At 49.3% G+C, this 22,483-nt stretch overlaps 1 protein-coding gene and 1 long non-coding RNA gene across 26 annotated transcripts in view; one reads left to right on the forward strand and one right to left on the reverse strand.

Annotated features, from left to right (window-relative positions):
- PPP1R12B (protein phosphatase 1 regulatory subunit 12B) overlaps positions 1-22,483 on the forward strand; it is a 135,333-nt gene that overhangs the window by 11,585 nt on the left and 101,265 nt on the right. For 23 of the 25 annotated variants that reach the window (XR_004314753.1, XR_004314755.1, XR_004314756.1 and 20 more), the window contains exons 2-3: positions 14,439-14,569; positions 18,951-19,069. Coding sequence is in view for 20 of the 25 variants with exons in the window: in XM_032466928.1 (XP_032322819.1) it covers positions 14,439-14,569; positions 18,951-19,069 (250 nt within the window). In the remaining 5 variants the exon portion in view is untranslated. Of the gene's footprint in view, positions 1-14,438; positions 14,570-15,908; positions 16,105-18,950; positions 19,070-22,483 lie in introns of those variants that run through there. The other 2 variants (XM_032466922.1, XM_032466926.1) reach the window with 2 other exon arrangements.
- Positions 667-13,603, reverse strand: LOC116659388. Its single transcript, XR_004314757.1, has 3 exons — positions 13,593-13,603; positions 6,081-6,083; positions 667-761 (listed from the first exon to the last, which is right to left on the reverse strand). It is a non-coding gene; the product is annotated as an uncharacterized LOC116659388 (long non-coding RNA).

The raw sequence follows: 22,483 nt of genomic DNA on the forward strand, positions 1-22,483 counted from the left end.
TTGGTATGTCGCAGCTGTAGGAAGTGCTGTTTACTGAGCACTCACTGTGCATTTTGCTGTTTTTATTGTCTTTGCATCAACAGTTCCACCAAGTAGGTGGTATTATTCCTTCTAATAATGAGGAGGTAGAATCAGAGAAGGCAGGTAGCCCTGGCCTGGCTCCCATAGGTCACATTGGTATTTGAACCCAGGTCTGTCTGACTCAGAAGCTCCTGTTTTCCCACCTGGACACACTGCTTTTCAGCAGTCCTGGCCCCTTTCTCCTGTGTACCTTTAAAGGGTCTCTTTGATACACACTGTTCTGTAGGGGAGGTTTCTTTTTTGCATTCTGTTGCTCCTTTGATTCTTACATAATTCTGCGCCTACGCCAGGTGAAGTAATGCCGGAAGTGTTGCTTGCCTACCTCATTCTTGTCATGGCAAACACAGAAAATGACGCTATCTGTTTAGCACCCTTGCAAAACTGAAGATTTGGGACTTTGGTATAAAAATTCATTAGATTTCTTAATATATCATGGTCAGAAGATCTATGAAAAATCAGACTTTGGCTAATTGCTAGCACTGAAATCTATTAACAATAAATAGACCAAGAAGTAACAATCAAGAAATTAATGAAATCAATTCTGTTTTATTTAGGAACATTTGACATCAGCTGTGTCAGTAGTGATGTGTTGATGGTCATGGTGACCGTCCTCCTCTAGTTAGAAAAATTGTGGAATTTGTCTTTCTCTGTCTGGCTTACTTCACTTAGTATAATAATTTCTAGGCCCATCTGTGTTTCTGCAAATGGCATTATTTTTTGTGGCTGAGTGGTATTCCATTGTCTGTACACACCACAGCTTTTTTATCCATCCGTCTGTCAATGGACACTTAGGTCACTGCTGTGTCCTGACTGTTGTAAGCAGTGCTGCTGTGAGCAGTGGGGTGCATGTGTGTTTTTGAATTAGAGTTTTCTCCAGATACAGCCCAGGAGTGGGATTGCTGGATTATATGGTAGCTCTACTTTTAGTTCTTTCAGGAATCTCTGGTGTTTTCCATAGTGGCTACACCAAGTTACATTCTCACCAATGTGGATGGACCTAGAGATGATCACACTAAGTGAAGTAAGTCAGGCAGAGAAAGATAAATATCATATGATACCACCTATATGTGGAATCTAAAAAATGACACAAATGAACTTATCTACAAGACAGAAGCAGACTCACAGACATAGAAAACAGTCTTATGGTTACCAAAGGGAAATGGGATAAGTTAGGAGTTTGGGGTTAGCAGGTACTAACTACTACATATAAAATCGATAAACAACAAGGACCTACTGTGCAGCACAGGGAACTGTATTCAGTGTCTTGTAAGAACCTATAATGGAAAAGAATCTACATACGTATAACCGAGTCACTGTGCTGTACACCGGAAACTAACATGACGTTGTAAATCAACTGTACTTCAATTTTAAAAAAGTGTGTGTCTAGACAACATTCTAGAAGGATATACAACAAACTGTAGATAGTTTTCATTTTCTCTTATTCTTGCAGTAAAAGTACACTTCGGTGTTACTGGATTACTTAGAAAACTCAATATGGAGAAGAGTCTGCAGGGTAACAGGCAGTGGAATAGAGCCTGGGGCAGGGGCTCAGGCACCAGGAGCACTCCTGCTGCGTCATTCAGGCCTTTTATTCCCCTGTCTCACTTGGTGTCAGGAAGTAGGGGCAGTCCCTGTTCCCGGTATCACTTCCTGAGCAGTACCCTCCACCCCCTCTTGTAAGAACAGTCTTCTGCTCCTGTGATTCGCATGCCGTTTGGTGGTGCCATGTCCTTGCCCCTCATTTGTTGAAGACCACGCACAGCCTCCGTGTCACTACCATCAGACCATCCAGCACTCTGGCCTCTCAGCTTCCTCACCTCCTCATTTTGGGTGACTTATCCCTCCACCTCGCTGTCACCCACTCCCAGTCACCCAGGCACAGTGTCACCCAGACCGCTCCTGTTCTGAGCTCCTGGCTCTGTGACCACTGCGTGCAGTGCTACGAGGTTCTCACTGGAACTCCTGGTCCTCTTCCTCACATCAGCTTCCCTCTTTATCTTGCTCAGATTCTGCATTCACTTCAGTGATGCTTTCCCTGAACCCTAAACTCCTTTACCTCGCTGAAATGTGAAACTTACCCGGTAAGGTCCTAACTCTGAGTGTGCCCAGCTCTGATTTGTCTGTGCTTCCGCCAGAGCAGCTCACATCACAGAATAGTGTAGATTTTTACCACTTTACGTTCATGGTCACCTAATTCAAGTGGATCCTTTCCAGTGTCTGGAAAGGCTGCTTCCTCCGGTCAGCCCACTGCTCCACAGATGATACCACCTCCTGCCCCTCTGCTTCTCACCCCTTGGTCTCTGCCACCGCACCAGGGAGTGCCCCTCAAAGAGCTGTCACGTGACACTTGTTAAGGTCTCAGTGGCGCTCAGGTGCTGTGTGGAGAGCTGGTGTATCAGGTGCTGCCGAGGTGAGGCCCTGGCGGGACTGATGGGGTGAGTGCTGTGGTCTCAGTTTTTAGCGCAGGGCCCCAGGCAAGGCCCTTAGCCCTGTGGAAATGAGAACCACAGTGACCACCCCCTCCTTAGAAGCTCGCTGGGAGGGGTGCGTGAGTAACGAGTGGGAACAGTGCTAACTGGTGCTCAAAAGTATGTTTAGCTGTTTGATAATGTGATATTAATGTTTATTAATTAGAGTAATTACTTTTCTGTTAATTATATAAAATATAAACATTGTATTATAGACTTACTATTAATTACTATTGTAATCTGTTGATTAACTATATTAGTAATTAATGTGATAACCATCATTATTACGATTAATCCTCCCACCACCTCCATCACCATCATAGTTGTTCCTGCTGTTTCACAGATAAGATAGAAAACAGAGAAGTTAGATGAGAATTTCTTTAGCTTTTCGCCTCCAGACCACTGTGCCTCTCCGTCCACCTCCGCCGCGTGGCAGAGGTGCCCTTCCAGCTAAGGTCACCCTCTCCTTTCACGTGGCCCCTTCCAAACCCCCCTAATCCTGCTCACCTCTTGCGTTTTACAGTAACAGTCTGGCCCCTCCCTGGCCTCTAATTGTACCCCCCAGCCATATTTTTCAAGACTCTTCAGTCTTCCCTCCTTTCCCTGCTCATTCTGTTCCCGTCTCACATACACGTATCCGCATACATATGCACACAGACACATAGACACACATCCACACATACACATGCGTGCACACACACACAGACATGTATATACACGCATACATACACACATCCACATCCACACATATACACATGTCCACACACACATGCGCACACACACACATATACAGACACAGACACATCCACACATAAACATCCACACACATCCACACAATATATAAAGCAAAAAAAAAAACCCCAACAAACCAGTTGTGATGTTCTTTCCACAAACGTGACATTAACTTGAAAATGAAGCCCCCTACTTCATGTCACATCACGTTTGTGTGCCCGGTAGACTGTGATCTGAACCTTCGCTGGACTCTCTTCCCAGTTGTTACAGTATTTGGCTGATTTTGGTGGCATTAAATTGCCTTTCAGGAAATGTCCACCACTTAGTTACGTGGAAATCCCTCACCCTCCAACCTGTTCTTCTAAGACGGCGCTGTGTTTGGGAGCCGTCGTGCAGGGCACCCAGGGCAGCGGGCAGGGGCGTGCTCCCTCAGAAGGCGCCAGCATGATCGGGACCCCGACCAACCAGGAGCAGCCCTCCCGGGGCCTTGGGAAGCCTCGGTGGCTGCACAGGGTCAGAACCGGGACCCCTGTTACGTTCTTGATCCTTGCCACCGCATCACGCTGGCACCGCTCCCGAGCTCCTTCCCTGTTCCTGGACACAGGCCCCCTTGTGTAAACAGGTGGGGTGAGCCACTGAGGGACTGAAAGCTGGTGCCATGTTATCCGTGCGTGGGCGCTGAGCTGTCCCCCGACTCGCTCCGTGCACTTGGGTGTGCCGTGGACCAACATTAATGTGACCGACTATGTCGAAATCGAATATTAGAAGTTGTTTTCACATCTAGCTACAGACACGCTTGTCGTGTGACCAGGAGATGCCTACCCTGGTTGCATTTGACGTGACTGTTGTTAATGGTACCATCAAGCAAACATGCATTGGATGCTTTTTGTGTGGGGAGCGCTGCTCTGAGCCTGCACACAGTCAGTAGGTTGCGTCTGCACACATCCAAGTTTGTTGGGAAGCTGACGGCAGTAAAACACAGGGCGTTGTCGTTTTACATTTTCAGTGAGTTGAAAAAAACGAAAGAACAATATTTTGTGATGTGAAACTTGTATGAAATTTTAATTTCAATATCCATAAAATTTTACTGAAACGCAGCGGTGCTCACTGGCGGCGTCCCTGGCTGTCTCCACCCACAGGGGCAGGGTTGAGTATTTGTGGGAGACGTACGACCTGCAGAGCCTGAAATGCTCACTGTTGCCGACTCTGCTCTGAATCAGTGCCCAAGACTGCCTCATAGTATATTTTGTTCCATAAGATAACACAAAGAACATGTGTTAACAGCAGTACTTGGATTCATGTGTTAATCTTTTTAGAATCTGTTTTCATATTTGTTACCTCATGTGTTCCCACGTCAACCCTGAAATAAAGAGCAGGTTAAGTGTGGTGCTCTCTCTCCAACAGCTGGGAAGCTCCGCTGTGGAAAGGGTGGGGTGGGCTGTGACACGAGGGTCAGACCTTTTGCTGGTGTAGCATCTTGTGATGCACCTGTTCTGTTCCGAAATCTGCCCTTTCTCCCTGTCCTGGGGAAATCGCACAGCCGCTCGTGATTGGACCCCAGGCCCCTTGTGGGTGGGGCGCGGAGCCGCGCTGCAGGAGCAGGAGCTCCGCTCTCCTCGAACCTTCAGAGGAACCGTCAGGGAAGCGCTCACATGGAGGGGACGGGCTGTTCTCACACGTTTCCATGGAGACGGGCCACCGCACCGCCGGGCTCTGCTCAAAGTCTGCAGCAGTAGAGTTTTATCCTTTTTCAGGCTTTAGCTGTGCATTATTCCACCTTTGGAACGTGAGGTTCCTATCTTATCTTTTCCTGGGCTGAGGAATGCCTACTCTTAACTAGCAAATGACAGACTCTTTCCGTGTGACTCGGCACGACCCCTGGGCTCGTCTGGGGAGTGGAGTCCAGCTCCTCCGAGTGGGCCCCGAGGGATGCTTGTGTTATTTATTGGCTTGTACCATTCATTCCGCGTCCCTCCCTCCATGGCATCGCAGTCTGAGGGTCGGACTGCAGGCTGCTGCTTTCAGGAAAAACATAGTTATTTAGAGTTTTGAGGTCTTTTTTTTTTTTTGGATTTTTGAAGTCTTAACCACTAGCTGCTGCTTTTTGAGCCCCACAGTGAATTTGTATTATCAGCAAAACTGATTGCACCCAGACCTGGTCTGTTCAGTCGAGCAGAAAGAGATGCCACCTTAAGAGAGGTCAGCTGTGTTTCTGCTCACCACCAGCATCTCCTTGGCCTCTGGTGGTGCCGGGTCAGAGGGCGCAGGGAACCTTGTCTCTCACCAGGGTTTGGATGCCTCAGTGATGGCAGCACCCGGCGCAGGAAGCACGTAAGAGGGTGCTGCCCCCGCGCGCAGACCGCACCTCGGGAGAGCTCAGAGCGCAAGCAGGCCGTGACCTCTGGTCAGCCGTGTATGTGCAGTGCTGGCTGGTGAGGCTTGGCTGTGTGACGGCGTCCACTGCCGAGGTCCCGGTGGGCTGCAGGTCACGGGGCCGCGGGGCCTCCTGTGAACTTCTTCAACTTTTCTGTATGGTTTGACCATTTTCGTAATAAAATACCTGGGGGAGTGGCTAAAGGCAGGGCTGGTAATGCAGACTGGGAAAGCGGGCTGCATACAACAGTGGAGGGGGTGGGCACGGCCCCAGGGAGGCCACTCCAGCTGCTTGTACTTGTGGGAGTCTGGCCCCAGCATTGCCACAAATTCTGATTTTTCCAAAGGTTCAAATATGGAATTTTTAATGTGAAAGTCTTTATTTCTATCATGCCACGTGGGCCAAACAAAATGCTTTTAGTTTACCAGCTATTTCCCTACCCACAGAGTTCTACTTAAGAGAAAAATCTGGCACTGTACTTTGAGTTGTAAGCCACCCCTGCTGTAGCTGACGCCTGACACTGACCCCAGGTCCCCTGCTGTGTGGGTGGCGGCAGGGCCGCTTTGCCAGAGCCCCGTGCAGTCGGCACCCTGCCAGGCTCTGAGCGCTTCCATACTCCCTGCTCCATGTTTGTGGCCTGTGACGTGGGTACTGTGACTGGTGTGGTAATTTTACAGATGCGTGAACTGAAGCATTCAGGAATAACGTGGTCCAAGACACAAAGCTACCAATTGGTTAGTCTTGGGATTTGAACCCAGGAAGTCTGTTCTGTAGTCTGCACTCCTGTCCAGGACACTGGGCCACGCAGGGTACGTGATGCTTTCCCCAGCGTCTTCTCCCAGGTAGGACCCTACGCGTGGGGAGACAGGACAGGCAGTGACGTGGACTGACATTCAGTAGCTTTGTCTGTGCAAAAATATTGATGAAAACATGCTGGGAAAATAATAACTTCTTGTCTGGTATCTTCTCTGAGAAATAAAATGTGCTGTACTGATTTATACTGCCTGGGAATTCAGTCCTCCTGGGAACTCAGTCTTCCTTTAGTGTCTTTGTGACTTTTACTCCTTACCCAACTCGGGTCCCGGAGTTGCCTGCCTTCTTTTCTAGAGGCTGTCCTGACAGCCGTGGAGCAGTGCCCGGGCCATCACTTCCAGGCCGGACTCCTGCAGCTGTGAAACACTTGTCTGTGGGCACGGAGTGACCTGCAGTTACACGGAGAAGTCCTGCTCCGTGGGCACAGTCACTGCACGTGCAGGCTGCAGCAGGGTGGACCTTGGGGCTGTCGTTAAGACCGGTAGCCTGGACCTGAAGGCAGTTTCTTATCCAGACTCATGCTAATGAACAGTGGTAACCAAAGCACTTCAGTGGGAACTTTGTGTTTTGCATCGAGTCTAGTCAGGAGTGACCAAGTCAACTCAACCAGTTGCCACATTTCTCATAGGAAATTATCGGAGAGCTGACTAATACCAGCCTACCCTGTGTGTGCTGAAGCAGAGTTATTTTAGGAAGTTAGTATCAGGGATTGAAAATGTTCCATGGGCCAAACGGTGCCTTGAGCTGGGCCCAGGGATGCTGCTCTGTACACCCCTAGATTGGCAGGTGAAAACTTCGGTGGTTCTACCACTGAATGTGTGATGTTAAATAGTTCATTGAACTTTTCTGGGCCTAGTTTCTGCATCTGGAAAATGAGAAGTCCCAGGCTTTCTGCTCTAACTGACACATACTTTGTGTTATGATGTGCTTTTCCCAAGGACCCTCGTTTGGTCAAGTCTGTTGAGGTGAATCATTCCCTTGCTTGGTGGGCCTCTGCCCTCACGTGTGGAGCTGCAGGGACAGCCTCTCGTGGCTTTGTTTCCACACGGTGGTCAGGCTGACTCGGCTCTGTGCGCTCCTGACCTGGGAGAACTCACGCTCGGGAGTTTTACCGCGTTGTCAGGCCTCGTGGTTCCCCTCACTGCTAGGGGTACCAGCGAGAGGTGACGCAGGGCCCTGGGGAGGAGCTGCAGAACTTCTCTTTGCTGGGTAACCCTGGGCTCCGGGGAGACGCAGCTCTCACCTCCTAGGCCTTCGTGTCCTTTCCTCCCGGCCGTCAGACGCCCACCTTGGTGATGGGTCAGATCAGATGTGTGCCCTGGGTGGGGCAGGAGTTGCCGAGGTGACGCCTTTCAGACGACTGAACGGGCTTTTCCTCATGTAGGGGCATGGAGAAGGCGGAGGGAACTCGAAGGGCGGGGATTGTGGCACATAGAGGAGGTAAAGTTAGAACCCACGATGAACATAGTTTTGAAATCTAAATACTGTCAACGCTTCGGCATTGTGGGACTTGTTCTTAACTGAACGAACGTGTTCTCTGGTCCCAGATTATGAACGTTTGCAGTCTTGGGGTGATATGCCAGTTTATTGAGAACAAGAATCTCAGTCAGTGTGACACCTCACGGAAAATTCTTTACTCTGCTGTCTCTCTTGCTCTCTCCCCGGAAAGGCCACAGATCTGTGTCCAGAGCCTGCCTGACCACTGAGTACATAATCAGATACAGTTCTCACCACCTGGGAGCCAAGCTGTCTGTGCCAGTGGGGTTGGGAGTCTTTGGCACACTGCTGGCAGTTGTCACCTGTCCTGAGTGTCACTCGAGCAGTGGCTGCACTGTCCCGCGGTGGGTGGGCCCCGGCGGTCTGACCTGCAGTGTGTGGAGGCTTCTTGTGGTGCTGCCCTGCTGATGCTGAGACTCCAAGCGTCCTGACTCCTTTCTCACCTTTAATCTACCGGCCTAAGTCCCTGCTGTGTGGTGGGGCTGCCTTGCCAGAGCAGGGCTTTAACCCAGACGTGCTGGGTTTCACGGCAGGCCTGTCCCTCAGCGTGGCCCCAGTTTCAGCTGCGGTCCTCAGCCAGCAGGCTCCCGCAGCACGCCCAGTGGGAGCACATGGTCCAGGCTTTCAGGGCATTTGCTACTTGGGCTGAAAATTGACTTTAAAACCTTCTATTAAATGTAGTTATTTTAAGAAGTGGTGTGATTAATTTTCCGACCACTTCCATCTGGGGAAGAAGGGGTGAGTCACTGCTGCGGTTTTGGTCCATCCAAGGAATGAGTACGGTGGGCCCTCCAGGCTCTGACTCCCCCTTCTGCCCAGTCTGGGCCGAATGTGTTCGTTTCCCAGATGTTCATTTCCCAGTTCGTGACAGATGACCGCAAACTTGGAGGCGTAAGACGAGAAGTGTATTCTGTCACAGTTCTGGAGCCACACATCTGAAATCCCGGCGTTGTTAGGGCCACACTCACTCTGGAGGCTCCAGGGGAAAATTGGTTCTTTGCCTCTTCCAGCTTCTGGTGACCCTCGCGTGTGCTCCAGTCTCTGCCTCCTTGGCCTTCCTGCCCCTCCTCTCCTGTGTTTGTCACCTCTCTCTCTCCCTGCCTGCCCGTGTCTTATGAGGACACTTGTCTTGGATTTAGGTTTCACTTGGATAATCCAGGAGGACCTTCTCGCCTCAAGATCCTTAATTGCACCTGCAGAGACCCCCTTTCCAAGTCAGGCCACTCATGGTCCCGAGGGTTAGGTGTGGATGTGTCTTCTGGGGACGCCACCCAGCACACTGCTCCAGTAGAGAGGGGCGTGTGAGCCATGCAGCTTGTGTGGGCGGCAGCACGTGCAGCACCCGCGGTCCGGCCTGCGCCCCTGGCGGATGTGCTGTGTGAGTGTTGGTGGGGTGAGCTGCCGAGAAGTCTGGATGAGTCTAGATAACTGTGAATTAACTGAGTATGTAGGAAATGTGACTTTCTACACGTCTGGGCATTCATTCTTTTCATTCAACAAATGTCTATGGAGGCCCTGTTACCTGCCAGGGTATTTGGGTATTTGGGGTATATCAGTGAACAGATCAGCCAGAGAGTCCTGCCCTGCTATGTTAGCAGTGACTTGAGAGTTTTTAACAGGTGATTCAGGGGTTTGGTGTTTGATAAATATTTTTGTGAAAGAAGTTAGGCTCCTTGCTGTTACCTCCAAGCAAGTAGGGTTTTCAACATAAAGTTGAAATTACATAATTTGGGGAATTACATAAACTTTGAGTTATATGAACTATATAGGAATTAAGTATTATCATTGAACTATATAAGTTTTGGGAGTTTAAGGATAAAATAGTGAAAGGTATGGAATGGGGATATATTCCCAACACTTTTGTCTGCATGATTGGTTGAAATCAAGGCAAGTCTGGGCTAAACATATCCAAACGGGTAGGTGCCCCGTGCTCACGGCCCAGTGCCCGCCGCACCTCCCTGCGGTGGCCGGGTGCTGCAGGGCGAGGCTGTCCTGCCCGAGGCAGGCCGTCCTGGTAGGTCTGAGACATGGCCACAAGGTCGCTGTCAGAGCCAGCGGCACTTGGTGGCGGTGACAGTTGCAGGCTATTTTGGGAGCGGAGGAGGCTGTGTTTTGTTGGCCTCCTCTGCGCTCCCGCATTTAACTCTGGCCACGATGGGCCGCCAGCCGCTTTTGCCTTTGAGGTAGAGAGAGCAGTGCCTGGTGCAGCAGGGTGGCTGCGGTGCTCTTTCCCCATTTTATGGGTGAGATCGAGGATTTTTCCTTGTAGATAGCTCGTTATTGCCAGGGCAATGTGACACGCTGATTTTAGGGAGCTTTAAATTACTGCCCGGTTGGTCATCTTTCTGATAGCACTCTGGACTAATGATTAAACAGTAACTGTTTTTCTTAAGGAGCCCAGAGCTTCAGGTTGCTACTGTAGGGATAGTCTGTGTGTCTGGGAGTGCAGAATAGGAGATGGACGGAAGCCACAGCACCGGAAGTAGGGCTAAATGCAGAGGGCTCCCCACTGATGTGACAGGTGACATCAAACTGGTTTAGTCTCCTTTGTCCAGGGAAGGGAGAGCCCCTTGTGTTTGGAAGGGTCAGTCCAGCCCGCATGGAGGTGTGGCTGGAGCCGTGGCCCAACGCAGCTCATGGCCTCTGCCCCTCCAGCCAGGGTGCTGCCCTCCGGGTGAGTGAGCAGCGCAGCTGCAGACCAGGACGGGGGCGGGGGTGCAGAAGGGCGCCTAAATTTAGTAATTATTTAGTTGAGAACATTTTTGTCTCTCCTCCATGGCTTTAGGCATATTCCTTCTTCTGGAGGCAAAAAAACTCCTAAAAAACAGATCAACAACTAACAAACTCCAAAATAGTTCAAAGACATTTTAAACCAAGCTGCCTTCCTCCCGTGAGTTACTGGAGCCAGAGGGCAGAGGCGAGTGAGGAGTAAGTGTGGTTCGTGCTTTTCTCTGGGGAAGCTGTTGCTGTTAAACCACTGGCCTAAAAACAACAGCAGTGCCAGGCGCTGTTCCAAGGGCACGTCTCCTTCACTCCTCACAGAGTCCTGCGCGGCGCTGGTATTCCCACACTGCAGACGAGGACACTGGCGCTCACTTCTGTGCCTCACTCCAGGGGATGCACTGGCAGCGCTGGTGTGCACTCCCAGGTCTGCCTGACTCTAGAGCCAACCCTTGCCCAGTACAGTGTCCTTCACTTGGGGAACAGTCTAACAGTTGTCCTGCTTAATTTTCTCTGAGATGATTCTTTGGAGATTGATGCTCCGTCAAGTGACGTTGCAGGTTAGGTCAGCTTTTTGTTGTTATTGTCTCGAACATCGTCACAGTGTCATTCTTATAAAAGTCCTGTGTCAGGGATTCATAGACAGCAATGATCATGATCCTGAAAAAGAAGAGAACTAAAGTTTTGATGGGACAAAGGAGGTTAAGAAAAGGAAGGAGAGAAGTAAGAGGGAAGGAAAGAGAACAGACAGTTTCTCCTGTTTGATACCTGGACGAGGTGGGCTTGTTTTAGGCTCCCTGGAATTTGACTGCTGTCATTGTCAAAGAGCAGAGAATGATCTTGAAAACACTGGCTTCCACAATTCTGCCTGATGGTGGTGTGACCACTGGCTAAAGTTTTAGGCTGTTCCTCTCTGAGAGCAAGAAGACGTTGACCCAGCTGCTTGGCACATTTGACCTTCTTGGTGCAGGACTTTATTATTACCTGGGCAAAGAGTATACTCAACCTCTAGGACACTTTCTTCTCCTTGGACTTCATACCCTTTTGAAAAGTACCCTCTTCTGTCCTTTCACTCAGCCTTTATTCAGTTTTTAGTGAAGTCCTCTGCAAGGGGTTGGCTGATTCTCACCCCGAGGGGACTGCAGACAGCCAGTATGCAGTATGTGAGAGACTGAGTGGTAAGTGTAATTAAAAAATATTATGAATAGTTATGAAATGCTTTACATGGTAGCGAGGTATAGAGTAAATGGGGAATGCCTGTAGAAGTTGATAAACCTAAGAAAATATAATAGAAGAAATGTAATTGTTGGAGCTTGTTGAAAAAGAGACCATTATGGATGCTGGCTATAAAAGTCATCTGGCCTCAAAAGGTCAGGTTGAAGGAAATACTACGTTGCACCAAATCAATCTAGGTTGATATTTAGCTAATCTCACTAATTGTAAAAAGTGGTATCAAATGGTTTGGGGAAAATGAACAAAGATGCTTTTTGTAACCAAGGTTCCCTAATTAAATGTCTATCTAGATCGAATCAACCTTTTTTCATCCATCCTTTGTGAAAGCAGGATTGACACGAGGTTTCTCTGGAGAGGTTTCCTGTAAGTCCTTCTCGGTAAGAGCTGCAGAGCTACAGAGACTCTCTGGAGTTCTAACCTGAGCTCTTCCCACTGTAATCTCGCTCTTAACAGCTGGTCACTATCACCATGAAGTGTCCCTTGTTATGTCTGACTGAAGACAGCAGTCCTTGAACTGCTCCAGCTCAGGATTCCTTTACACCCTGAACATTTATTCAGGACCCCTTTAGGTTATATATGTTATTATGTGTTACTGAAAAATCTTGGACATGTGTACTTACTAATTCATTTAAAATAGCAGTAACCCATTGCATGTTAATACAAATCACATTTTGATTGAAAAGAGCTATATACTTTCGAAAATAAAAAGTAATGAGAAGAGTGGCATTGCGTTACATTTTTACAGATCTCTCTTGGTGTCTGCGTTTAGCCTGTTGTGGTAGTTGTTTGACAAGTATTTGAAGGCAGTCCGGCCTCACACGGGTGTCTCTTTGGGAAAGGGAGGAGGGTTTTCAGTCTGTCCAGCTGTGGCGTCCTTCTCAGGGACTACCCCCCAAACGCCAGCAAGTGGTAGTTTCTTAAATACGAGTTGCAGTGTGGAATCTGAAACCATCTCAGTGAACTTTCCTTACTTTGTGACATTAAATCCAGTGGTCAGACTTGTACTTTGAATGAATCCTTTACCCACGTGTGATCTTCTAACACCAGGCATGTGATTATTTGGAAAATATGGGTTCATTGAGTTATGCCAGTCTTCCAAATGTTAATACATTTCAGTCCATAATATCAAAAAACCCCATTTGTTGATAATCCCACTGATCGCATCAGGAAAGTGAGCATTAGGAAGCTGTCGAGCTAACAATAGTGGGTGTGTTTCCCCGAATTCTGGTTTTCCTTGGAGGATCCAATTTTATCATTGGCAACAAATATTAGTTATTTCTTTGAAGTGACAGGCTCACCACATTCATTTTCAAGTCTCAGTCATCATAATTTATGGTCGCTCTTCTGTATAAAAACCTCATTCCATGACAAAAGCTGCTAGTCCATCCTGCAACTCAGACAGACACGCAGCCACCGCGCTTTGCCATGGTTCCTCACGCAGGCTGAGAGGGAGACTCACGGTCAAGGGCGAGGTTGAATAAAGTTAATAATTCTTACTGCTTCCTCAAGGTCATTCTCAAGTGACTCTGGCCTTTTGGGGGCTTTGTTTTCCTGTGAGCCTTACATGGCGGGGAAGTGCCACGAACGTGAGCATCCTTTGGCGCCTCCCTCGACTCTTGCGAAGGCTCTGGTTTGCCCCGCCGTGCCTTTGAGACTCGTGCTGACGGCAGCACAGCGGAAGAGCAGGTCATGTCCTCATATTGTTATAAACGTCGTTTTGATCTGGATAATTGTTTCTGACAGTTTTTTTGAAAAGAGGAATCTCATTTGTTTCTGGGCCCTGCTTATCTCAACTGTTTGGAACTGCTGAGCCTTGACAATGATGCCCTTTATCTGTGTGGCCTGCGTACCCCCTTTTATCCTGCAGCCGTGGCAGGACAGCCTTGGACCCCGCGGGTCTCACCGCCATTGGTGCTGTCTCTGTCAGGCTCGCGGTGGGCCCCGTGCCTTTATTCACAGAGCCCCTCTGCTCCTCCTCACTGCTACAGTGAGACTGGCAGCCGACGCCCTGACCACCCATAGCCGCAGACAGGCTTTGCTCGTTGTCTGGAGCTGTTCAGGAGATGCTGAAAAGAAAATACGTTTCTTCTGTTGGAAGGCTCAGCGTCCCCTTTCCTACCAAGGCAGGGACTGTCCAGCAACCCAGAGCCATAAACTCAGCTCCCCACTGGGAAAGTAGCATTTGAGCCTGTGGGACTGCTTTCCTTCAAAATTCATAAGCAGATTTGTGGTTTCTAACATTCCCCCTTCTCTGTAACGATGTGGTCCTTTGCAAATCTCTTTACTCATTCGGTCCTAGCAGTGCTGTCGGGAGGGTTATACCTGTTGCACAGCTGAGGTGCTGGGGCGTGGAGACAGTCAGGGCTTTGCAGGGGGTCACACAGCTGTGAGGCTGCCCTCGGACGCTCGTCAGCGTGCTCAGACTGTCAGGGCGCTATGTTGTCAGCGTCCAGGGCAGCGCGGCCGGGGTGGAACCCAGCACTTGCTTGTTGAGTAAATGAATGGACTTCTTTTTTCAGGCTTGTATTGATGAAAATTTGGACATGGTGAAGTTTCTGGTGGAGAACGGGGCCAGCGTCAACCAGCAGGACAACGAGGGCTGGACGCCGCTTCACGCCGCGGCTTCCTGCGGCTACCTCAACATAGCGGAGTGAGTCTCGGTGCGGGCGTGCGCTACTTGTAGGTGGCCTTCAGTTCCCGTCTGCTCTTAAGAATTTGAATTTCATAGTTGCAATCTCTCTTTATTACAAATTATAAAAGCAGGAAGTTGAATTATCTTTAAGGAATACCTGATACCAGGCTTTACATAGCTGCTAAATGCGAGTGTTCAGTTGACATTTTTGCATGCTTCTGGGTTCAGGTAGCCTGGGTCTGTTGGGACATGTGGGGCGGTTGGTGCCTGTTGCTCTGTCTCGGCTCACTCTTTGGGCGACGGTAGCTGGGCATGTGTGCAGGCAGGCCTGGCGGGTTTTCTGGACTTCTTTGTAAAGCTGTTTTATTAAAAAAAAAAAAAATCAGTGCTTGGTACAAATGAGGGTGGCAAACACTGGGCACACTGATCACAGAGCTGGCGCAGGTCTCAGTGGGATGGTCTGCCAAACCACCAGAAAAGTGGGGCGTGCCTGGGCCTGGCGGGCCTCATGTGGGCACAGGGTGCCTGGGGCGTCAGAGCTGCTGAGTGACGCCTGTTGGGGATGAGTAGTCAGGGTAGGAGGGAGACCTTGGCCCTGAAACAGCTCTGAAATGAGACATCAAGTGCATCCAGGTGAGAGTGAATTTACATGCTCAGGTGAATCCTCTGAATAAAAATCACTATGTTCTGTTGCCCTTGGAACATCAGATGGCTTGTTTTAAGGCCCTTTTCAGTTCAGTGGGGGCCTGTCCCGTCCCTCCTGGTGAGCAAACAGAAAGAGTGCTGTGGGCAGCCCTGGGGCTTCCAGAGGAGTCCGACATGGGCGTGGGAGCCGGCGCAGCGGCATGGCTGTTCCACGGGGCTGCTCACTGCCGGGACCCACGCCAGCAGGAAGCCTGTGCCATTCTCTTCAGTCTCGGTTCTTCGCTCTGTTCTGAGTCAGAGAGAGCCAGTCTCCCTCTCTCCCTGCGCTGACCCTCCCAGGTCTCCCAGGAGGGGCTCCGACTCTCAGCTTAAGTCCAACATTCAGACACCTAAGAGTTAAGGTGGCTTCCTCAGAGATCTCAATTTTTACTTTAAAACGTACCTGAGAAACATCTATAGGACATGTTGACCCCCCATCATGGATGTTTGATTGTTTGTTCAGGTGGCTTGTTTGTGATTTTTGAGCTTCCAAATCTCATTGCAGCCAAGGATTTCACTCTTTCTCACTGGAAGGTAACAAGCAGAGCACGAGCTCAGAGCCAGGCTCACTTGTGTTGGTGGACTCCCTGGGTCTCTTTCTTTCCTCCTCCTGTGACGCTGAATACAGAGAATGGCTGAAAACGCTTTTTTTTTTTTTTTTTTTACAGTGGTGTCTTTGATTCATCTTTATGGATGGACAGAGTTCCTTCGGAAATAAGTTCAAAATTTAACAGTCCTTTGCCCAAATACATACTACCTTGAATGAAATGAATTGGGGAGTGTTACTGTCCCCTTGTACAAATGGCCACTAACCAGACGTGTGGAAATCTGACCGGGAAAGGTGGTCCGAAGCGGAGCCCCTTGCGAGGGTGAGGTGGTCCCCCCCCCCCGCCTCGGCTATGCACGTCACCGCGAGACATCTGTCTCCTTGGCTGTGCACGCAGCACCGCCTTCTAGACAGAGGAAAAGACCCCCGGCTTCCGTCACTCATTTTCGTGGCTTTGCTTCGGGCCTGTGAGCAGTGCTTAGATGAGATCAGTCATTTTGTCATTATTCTTGTTGTGTCTTAAAGATCTTCAACTTTATACTCTTGGATTCCTAGAATCATTAGAGACTCTAAATTCTGAAGGCGTGTGAATGAAGAGGAGGCAGGCTGGCTTCCCGGGAAGGGGGCCGAGTGCTTGCTACCTCTCGTTCCGAGACCACCGTTTTTGTCTCATATTTGAACTCAGTGTGATGTATTTTCGCAAAGCGGTTAGAGACTACTTTTCCCTTACTTTGAGTTCAGGCTTACTGCCAGTCAGCTGGACGTTCTGCGTTTCTGTCACCACAAGTGCTAACCTTAGGAGCAGTAGCCTGGCCCGAGAGCGCAGCACCTAGTTTGGCTTTATAGTTTACTGGGTGCTAGCTTATTCTGAGTTTTAAAATAGTAGCACAAAGACCTTCTCTCAGTGATGAGTTAGGAAGGATCCAAAAGCTGTGTTTTCTAAAGGGCATATTTCATGAGCTAACAAGCGTTTCTGGGTAACTTAGCACGAGTCTCAGGAGTAAAGTAAATATTTCTTCGTAAGTTGGTATTTATTCTTGTTCAGGTAAAAGTGTGCAACTAAAGAGAGTTTTGCTTTTTTCCCCCTGAAAATGGTCTCGGAAGATAGCCTTACTTAACAACAATCTCTCTGATTTGTGGGGAGCCAGATCCCTTTCTAGAAACGAGTCTTGACTGTGGGCCTGCGAGCACGTCAGGAAAGAGAACGCAGGGTCTGTGCACCCAGGTGACAGTGTGCCTGGTCCGTAGGGGTTGGAAGATGTCGGAGCAGATGGGTTCGGGCACTCCACTTATTTCCAGCAGTGTCTGTGGGTTGCTAAGAGAAAAGACAAGGTGTCGGTGTCAGTGTCACAACAGTGACGCTGGCGAGGAAGATACTGCTGTGGTCCTCAGGGGCGTTTGGCCTCACTGAGCCGGGTGTCGTGACAGAGGCCCAGACTGGTGCTGGGAGTGCAGGGTTGAAGGAGGGAGACAGGACTGCGGGTGTGAGGATGGGTGGGGGCACGTCATGTGGACCTAGGAAGACGTGCAAGGAGAAGGGGACAGTGTCTGGTCAGCTGGAGGAGACTCCTTGGGCGTAGGGGACAGCTGGTGGGTGGATGTGTTTGGGGACAGTTTGATTAGCATGTCAGGTGCTCTTACTGAGTGCTTGCTGTGTGTAATACCTGCATTTTGACGTCTCAGGGTTATGGACGTGTAGTTGAATGTTCTTTGACCTGAAGAGGAGAGGCAGAAAGAGGGGCGCTAAGTGTTTGGGAGTGCGGGTGCCTGCGGGCGGGGGCTGCCCTCGGGGCTCAGTGCGCATGGAGGTTACCTTAGAGGAGAAAGACTGTCTCGCTCTGCGTCTGGAGAGGAGGGACGGAGACAGCTGAGAAGTAGCTGACGCTGTGTATGTGGGACCCAGCTGCGGATGGGAAACATGTATGGAGGCTCTGTCTCTACCAGGCACTAGGCAGTGAAAAAGCAGAAGCACGCCCTTAATCTAGCCCTCTTGCTCCTTCTGCTCTGCCCCCTCTGTGGACACAGCGGCCAGATGCCGATTCTCTTTTAAGAATGTCCCACAGCATCTAGACGCGGCACCTCAGGCATGGTAGGGGGCCAGTAAATGTGTACTGGATTGTTGAATGGTTGGGGTCTAATTTAAATAGTTTTCCTTCTTCTTTAAACACCCTGGGGTATTGGGTAGAGCCCCCAGCATTACTGGGATTCTACTTATTGGCCCCGGAGTCGAGTGATTAAGGCAGAGATGAGCTAGACTTGAGGTCAGAAGGCTGGGGCCACAGCTCTGCCACCCGCCACCCGTGCGGTTTTGAGGAGATTGCGCAACACAGATGACCCTCGGTTTCCTGAAGTGGGGCCGGCACCATCCAACTTGCCTACCTCATAGAATTGTCTAGGGCTCCTTACATAATTCTGCATGAAAGCACTTTGGAAATCAAAAAGGATCTTCTGTACTTCAATTAAAAAAAGAAGGATCCAGGTGAGGTAGAAATTTTCAGAGTGTTCTTCTTCGGGATCAGGTGTTGTATTTCAGTATAGAATCTGATGGTTTTGAGTTTGAACAATTCGTGTCTTCAGCAGTTTAGTTTCCTCTTAGAGAGGATTTCATGTAGAGGGCTGGTTGAAGGGAGAGTTCTGTGGAAGCATAATTAGGCAGATTCATGCAAATTTAAATTCATCCTTTATTTTTCTGTTTTCATTCCCCAGCAGTACTTAATATACTCTTAATGTGGCATTGGGAAAGTTTTTGTGAGAATTACTTTTTTATATGTCTTCAGGGGCCTCTCATTCTCAATATTACAAGTGTAATAACTCCTCTGGAACTTGTGTTTGGACTTCAGGGACGGTGGCTGGGTTTTAGGGCTGCATGTCTCCCTTGTGGTATTTAAATGTTCTCTTGCTATCCACGGGAATTGGAGAGGGGTTAGAAGTACCAGCGTGAAAGAAATCCTGTTTGAAGTCAATGTTCTTGTCAAGAAACAGATGCTTTTAACCCGAGTCATTGAAGGCTAATGGGGTTGTCAGGAATTAACAACAGGCTACCCTATCTGGGACCACACTAAAAACTCCAAGGCAGAGGCCTTGCTCTGCCCTGAGCCCCAGATTCAGGGCTGTAAGTGGGCGTTAGACTGGCAGAGATTATGTTGATCCTGGGTCTCATCTGCACAGGTATTTCATTAACCATGGAGCCAGTGTGGGCATTGTGAACAGCGAGGGTGAAGTCCCCTCTGACCTCGCGGAAGAGCCGGCTGTGAAGGACCTTCTTCTGGAGCACGTGAGGAAGCAAGGTAACTTGTGGGCAAGGCCCCCAGACGGCGCTGTGCCTGCTGTGCTGAGCGGGGCTTCGTCACGGTAGGAGGGGGTGCTCTGTCTGCCCAGCCTCGGCCGTCAGGCCCCCACCTGCTCACTTCCAGTCACTCACATGGGAGTGGGCCGACGCCAGAGGATGGCCCGTCCTTGCTCGCTCCTGCTGCTCACAGGCTGAGGCCCCATGGCAGAGTCAGGCCCCCGACCGTCTTTGATGATGCAGCTCAGACTGAGGTGGAGCATGGACAGCTGTCGCCATGTGTACACGGCACCAGACTTATTGCACGCCGAGACATCCAAAGAAAGGAGGCGATGCAGTGTCCGTTCGCGTATTGGCCAAAGTCTGTTTATGACTGCATCTTTTCTCATGATGGGAGCTGGAAGTCGTGTTGGTGACGGCGTTTATTACCGCCTCGGAGGAGATCTTCAACCATACTAACCAAAGATGATTCTGGTGTTTGTTATGGCGAGGAAGCTGCCTTAGAAGATGAACTCTAAAGCACTTATTCTTATTTTACATTTTCAGAGGAACGCATTTTGGAGAGCAGGTCAGGGTTCTCCTCCTGGAGGTCTTTGGGTTCTTTTAATAAAAATTGTTGCAGATAACACTGGTCAGTCGCAGGGAGCACAGGTCTCAGGAAACTAGAACCACCACGAAGCTTTGTGGACATGATTTGAGTGATGTGCAGTCTTCCTGCTAAACTGCTTTGCCCACCGTCAGCAGTTCGTTCCAAAGGCTTTCTCTCCAGTGGCCTTTCCAGATGTGACCCTTTAGAACCGGCAGGCCCACTTCTGGCCACACCCCTTGGTTTACATCTCACCCACAGCTGCATTCGCACCCAGGCAGCAGAGCTGAGTCGCGGTGACAGATCAAATGGCCTGCAGAGCTGAAAGAATCTAGTACCTGGCCTGTGATAGAGAATGTGCCAGCCCCCAGGGCACTGACAGGGGTGATGTGCCGGCGCGGCAGCTGCTTGGCCTTACTGCCTCCCTGTGTTTAGTTTTGTGCCCTGCTGAACTGAAGAACTTACGCCTCATTTACTGCCAACTCCCACTCAGCCTAAGATTGGTGTCAGAATTTACAAGTAACTTTTTTCTTAAACAAACTGGGTTTTTTATAATAGTTTTTATTTGAGAAATCTTTCTTGTTTTAATTTCTGACTCTTCACTTCAGGAGTATCCTCCGTTGGAAGAGGTATTCATGTGCCTGCTTAGCTTTGCAGCACTGTTAACTCCCTGTGTGGAACCCTGGTCTGTCCCAAATCACTCGCCCCTTTCAGTTCATCGGGAGGATTAACAGCACACGCCCCCACGTTGGTGCGCCCGGGTGCACAGCACATACTGCCAGGCCCAGTGCTGGCAGGGACCTCAGTACCCGCTCTCCACAGTGGACAGCTCGCCCCGATGGAGAATCAGCAGAGGAACTCTGGACACGGACTGCACTGTAGACCAAGTGTAGACCTAACGGAAGTGCGGAGCGCTCCATCCAGCAGCAGCGGAACACACCTCCTTCTCAACTGCACGCGCCACTCTCTCCAGGATAGGTCTTCTGGTGGGCCACAGAGCAAGTCTTGGCAAACTTGAGAAGGTTGGAGTCACACCCAGTGGAAGTGGAAATCAAGAGCAGGAGGAAAATGGGAAAATCCACAAATATGTGGAGATTAAGCAACATGCTGCTGAGCAACCCGGGGGTCAGAAGAAATCAAAAGAAAAATGTAAAAAGTCTTGAAACAAACAAAAATAGAACACAGCATACCAAAACTTATGAGAGTCAGCAAAAGCGGTTCTAAGAGGGAAGTTTATAGCGATAAATGCCCATACTAGGAAAAAGAAAGCTCTCAAGTAACGTAACTTTACACGTCAAGAAACTAGAAAAAGAAGAACGTAGGCCCAGAGTTAGTAGAAGGACCAAATAACAAAGATCAGAGCAGAATTGAAATAGGGACCAGAAAAAAACAATAGAAAAGATCAGTGAAACTGAGAGCATCTATCTTTTTTGAGAAGATAAGCAAAACTTCAGCTAGGCTACGAGAAAAAGGGATGACCGGATAGACTCAGGAACGCAGAAGACGTCAGAACTGAAGTCGCGCAGAACACGGGATCATGAGAGCCTCCTGAACGGCTGTGGGCAGACAACCTGGACGACCAAGAAGGAACTGGGGAGTCCTGAGAAGTATGCAGCCTGCCAAGGCTGAGTCAGGAAGAAACAGGAGATCGACCAATAGCAAGTAAGGAGGTTGAATCAGCAGTCAGACAACAGGAAAACCAGGCCCAGGTGGTTTCCCTGGTGAATTCTGTCAAACACTTAAAGAATTAATACCAGTCCTTCTCAAACACTTTTCAGAAAATCGAAGGGGAGGGAGCGCTTCAAACATTTCACAAGGCCAGCCTGGCCTGATCCCACAGCCAGACAGGCCACTGTGCCCGGTGGATGCAGACGCATGAGCTCTCGACCCAGTACCGGCCAGCTGAGTTCAGCAGCACAGCAGAAGGGCACACGCTGTGGGCAGGTGGGATTTACCCCTGGGATGCTGTTGGGCTCAACACCTGCAAATCAGTGTACGTGATACACCAGTTGATAGAGTGACAGGTAAAAACCACACAGTCATCTCAAGAGATGCAGAAAAGGGATTTGACAAAATACAACATCTCTTTATGATAAAAATTCTCAGCAAACTGCATGTAGGAAGAGTTTACCTCAGTGTCATAGAGGCCACACGACAAGCCACAGCTGATTTCACTTGGTGGTGAGGGGGTGAAAGCTTCTCCTCGAAGATCAGGAGCAAGACAAGGGTGCCTGCTCCTCCCTCTCTTACTCAGCGCGGTGCTGCAAGTCCCAGCCAGGCAAGGAGAAGAAATAAAAGGCACGCAGGTCAGGAAGGAAGAAGCAGCATTATCTTTGTTCGCAGATGATGTGATCTCATGTGTAGCAAATCCTAAAGGCTCCACGAAATACTGCAGAACTCATCGACAAATGTGGTGAAGTTGTAGGATGCAAAATCAATACACAGAGATCGGTTGTGTTTCTACACAATAGTGACAGACTGTCTGGAAAAGGAAGTAAATAAGACATTCCCATTCACAGTAGCGTCAAACACAGTAAATACTTCGGGACACGCTTAACCAAGGAGGTAGAAGGTCCGCGCACTCCAAGACTTTGATGAAAGACACTGAGGAAGGTGCAGATAGATGGCAGGTAGCCTGTATTAATGGGTTAGGCGCACTGATGTGGTTAGCACGTTCACTGCCCAAAATCATCTGTAGATTCAATACAGTTTCTATCAAAATTCCAGTGGCATTTTTCACAGAAAGAAAACACAATCCTAAAATTTGTATGGAATCACAAAAGACCCTAAACAGCCAAAGAAGACAAAGCTGGAGGCATCACACTTCCT

This window comes from Camelus ferus, chromosome 23 (genome assembly GCF_009834535.1).
Source record: "Camelus ferus isolate YT-003-E chromosome 23, BCGSAC_Cfer_1.0, whole genome shotgun sequence".
In the NCBI taxonomy this organism is placed as follows: domain Eukaryota; kingdom Metazoa; phylum Chordata; class Mammalia; order Artiodactyla; family Camelidae; genus Camelus; species Camelus ferus.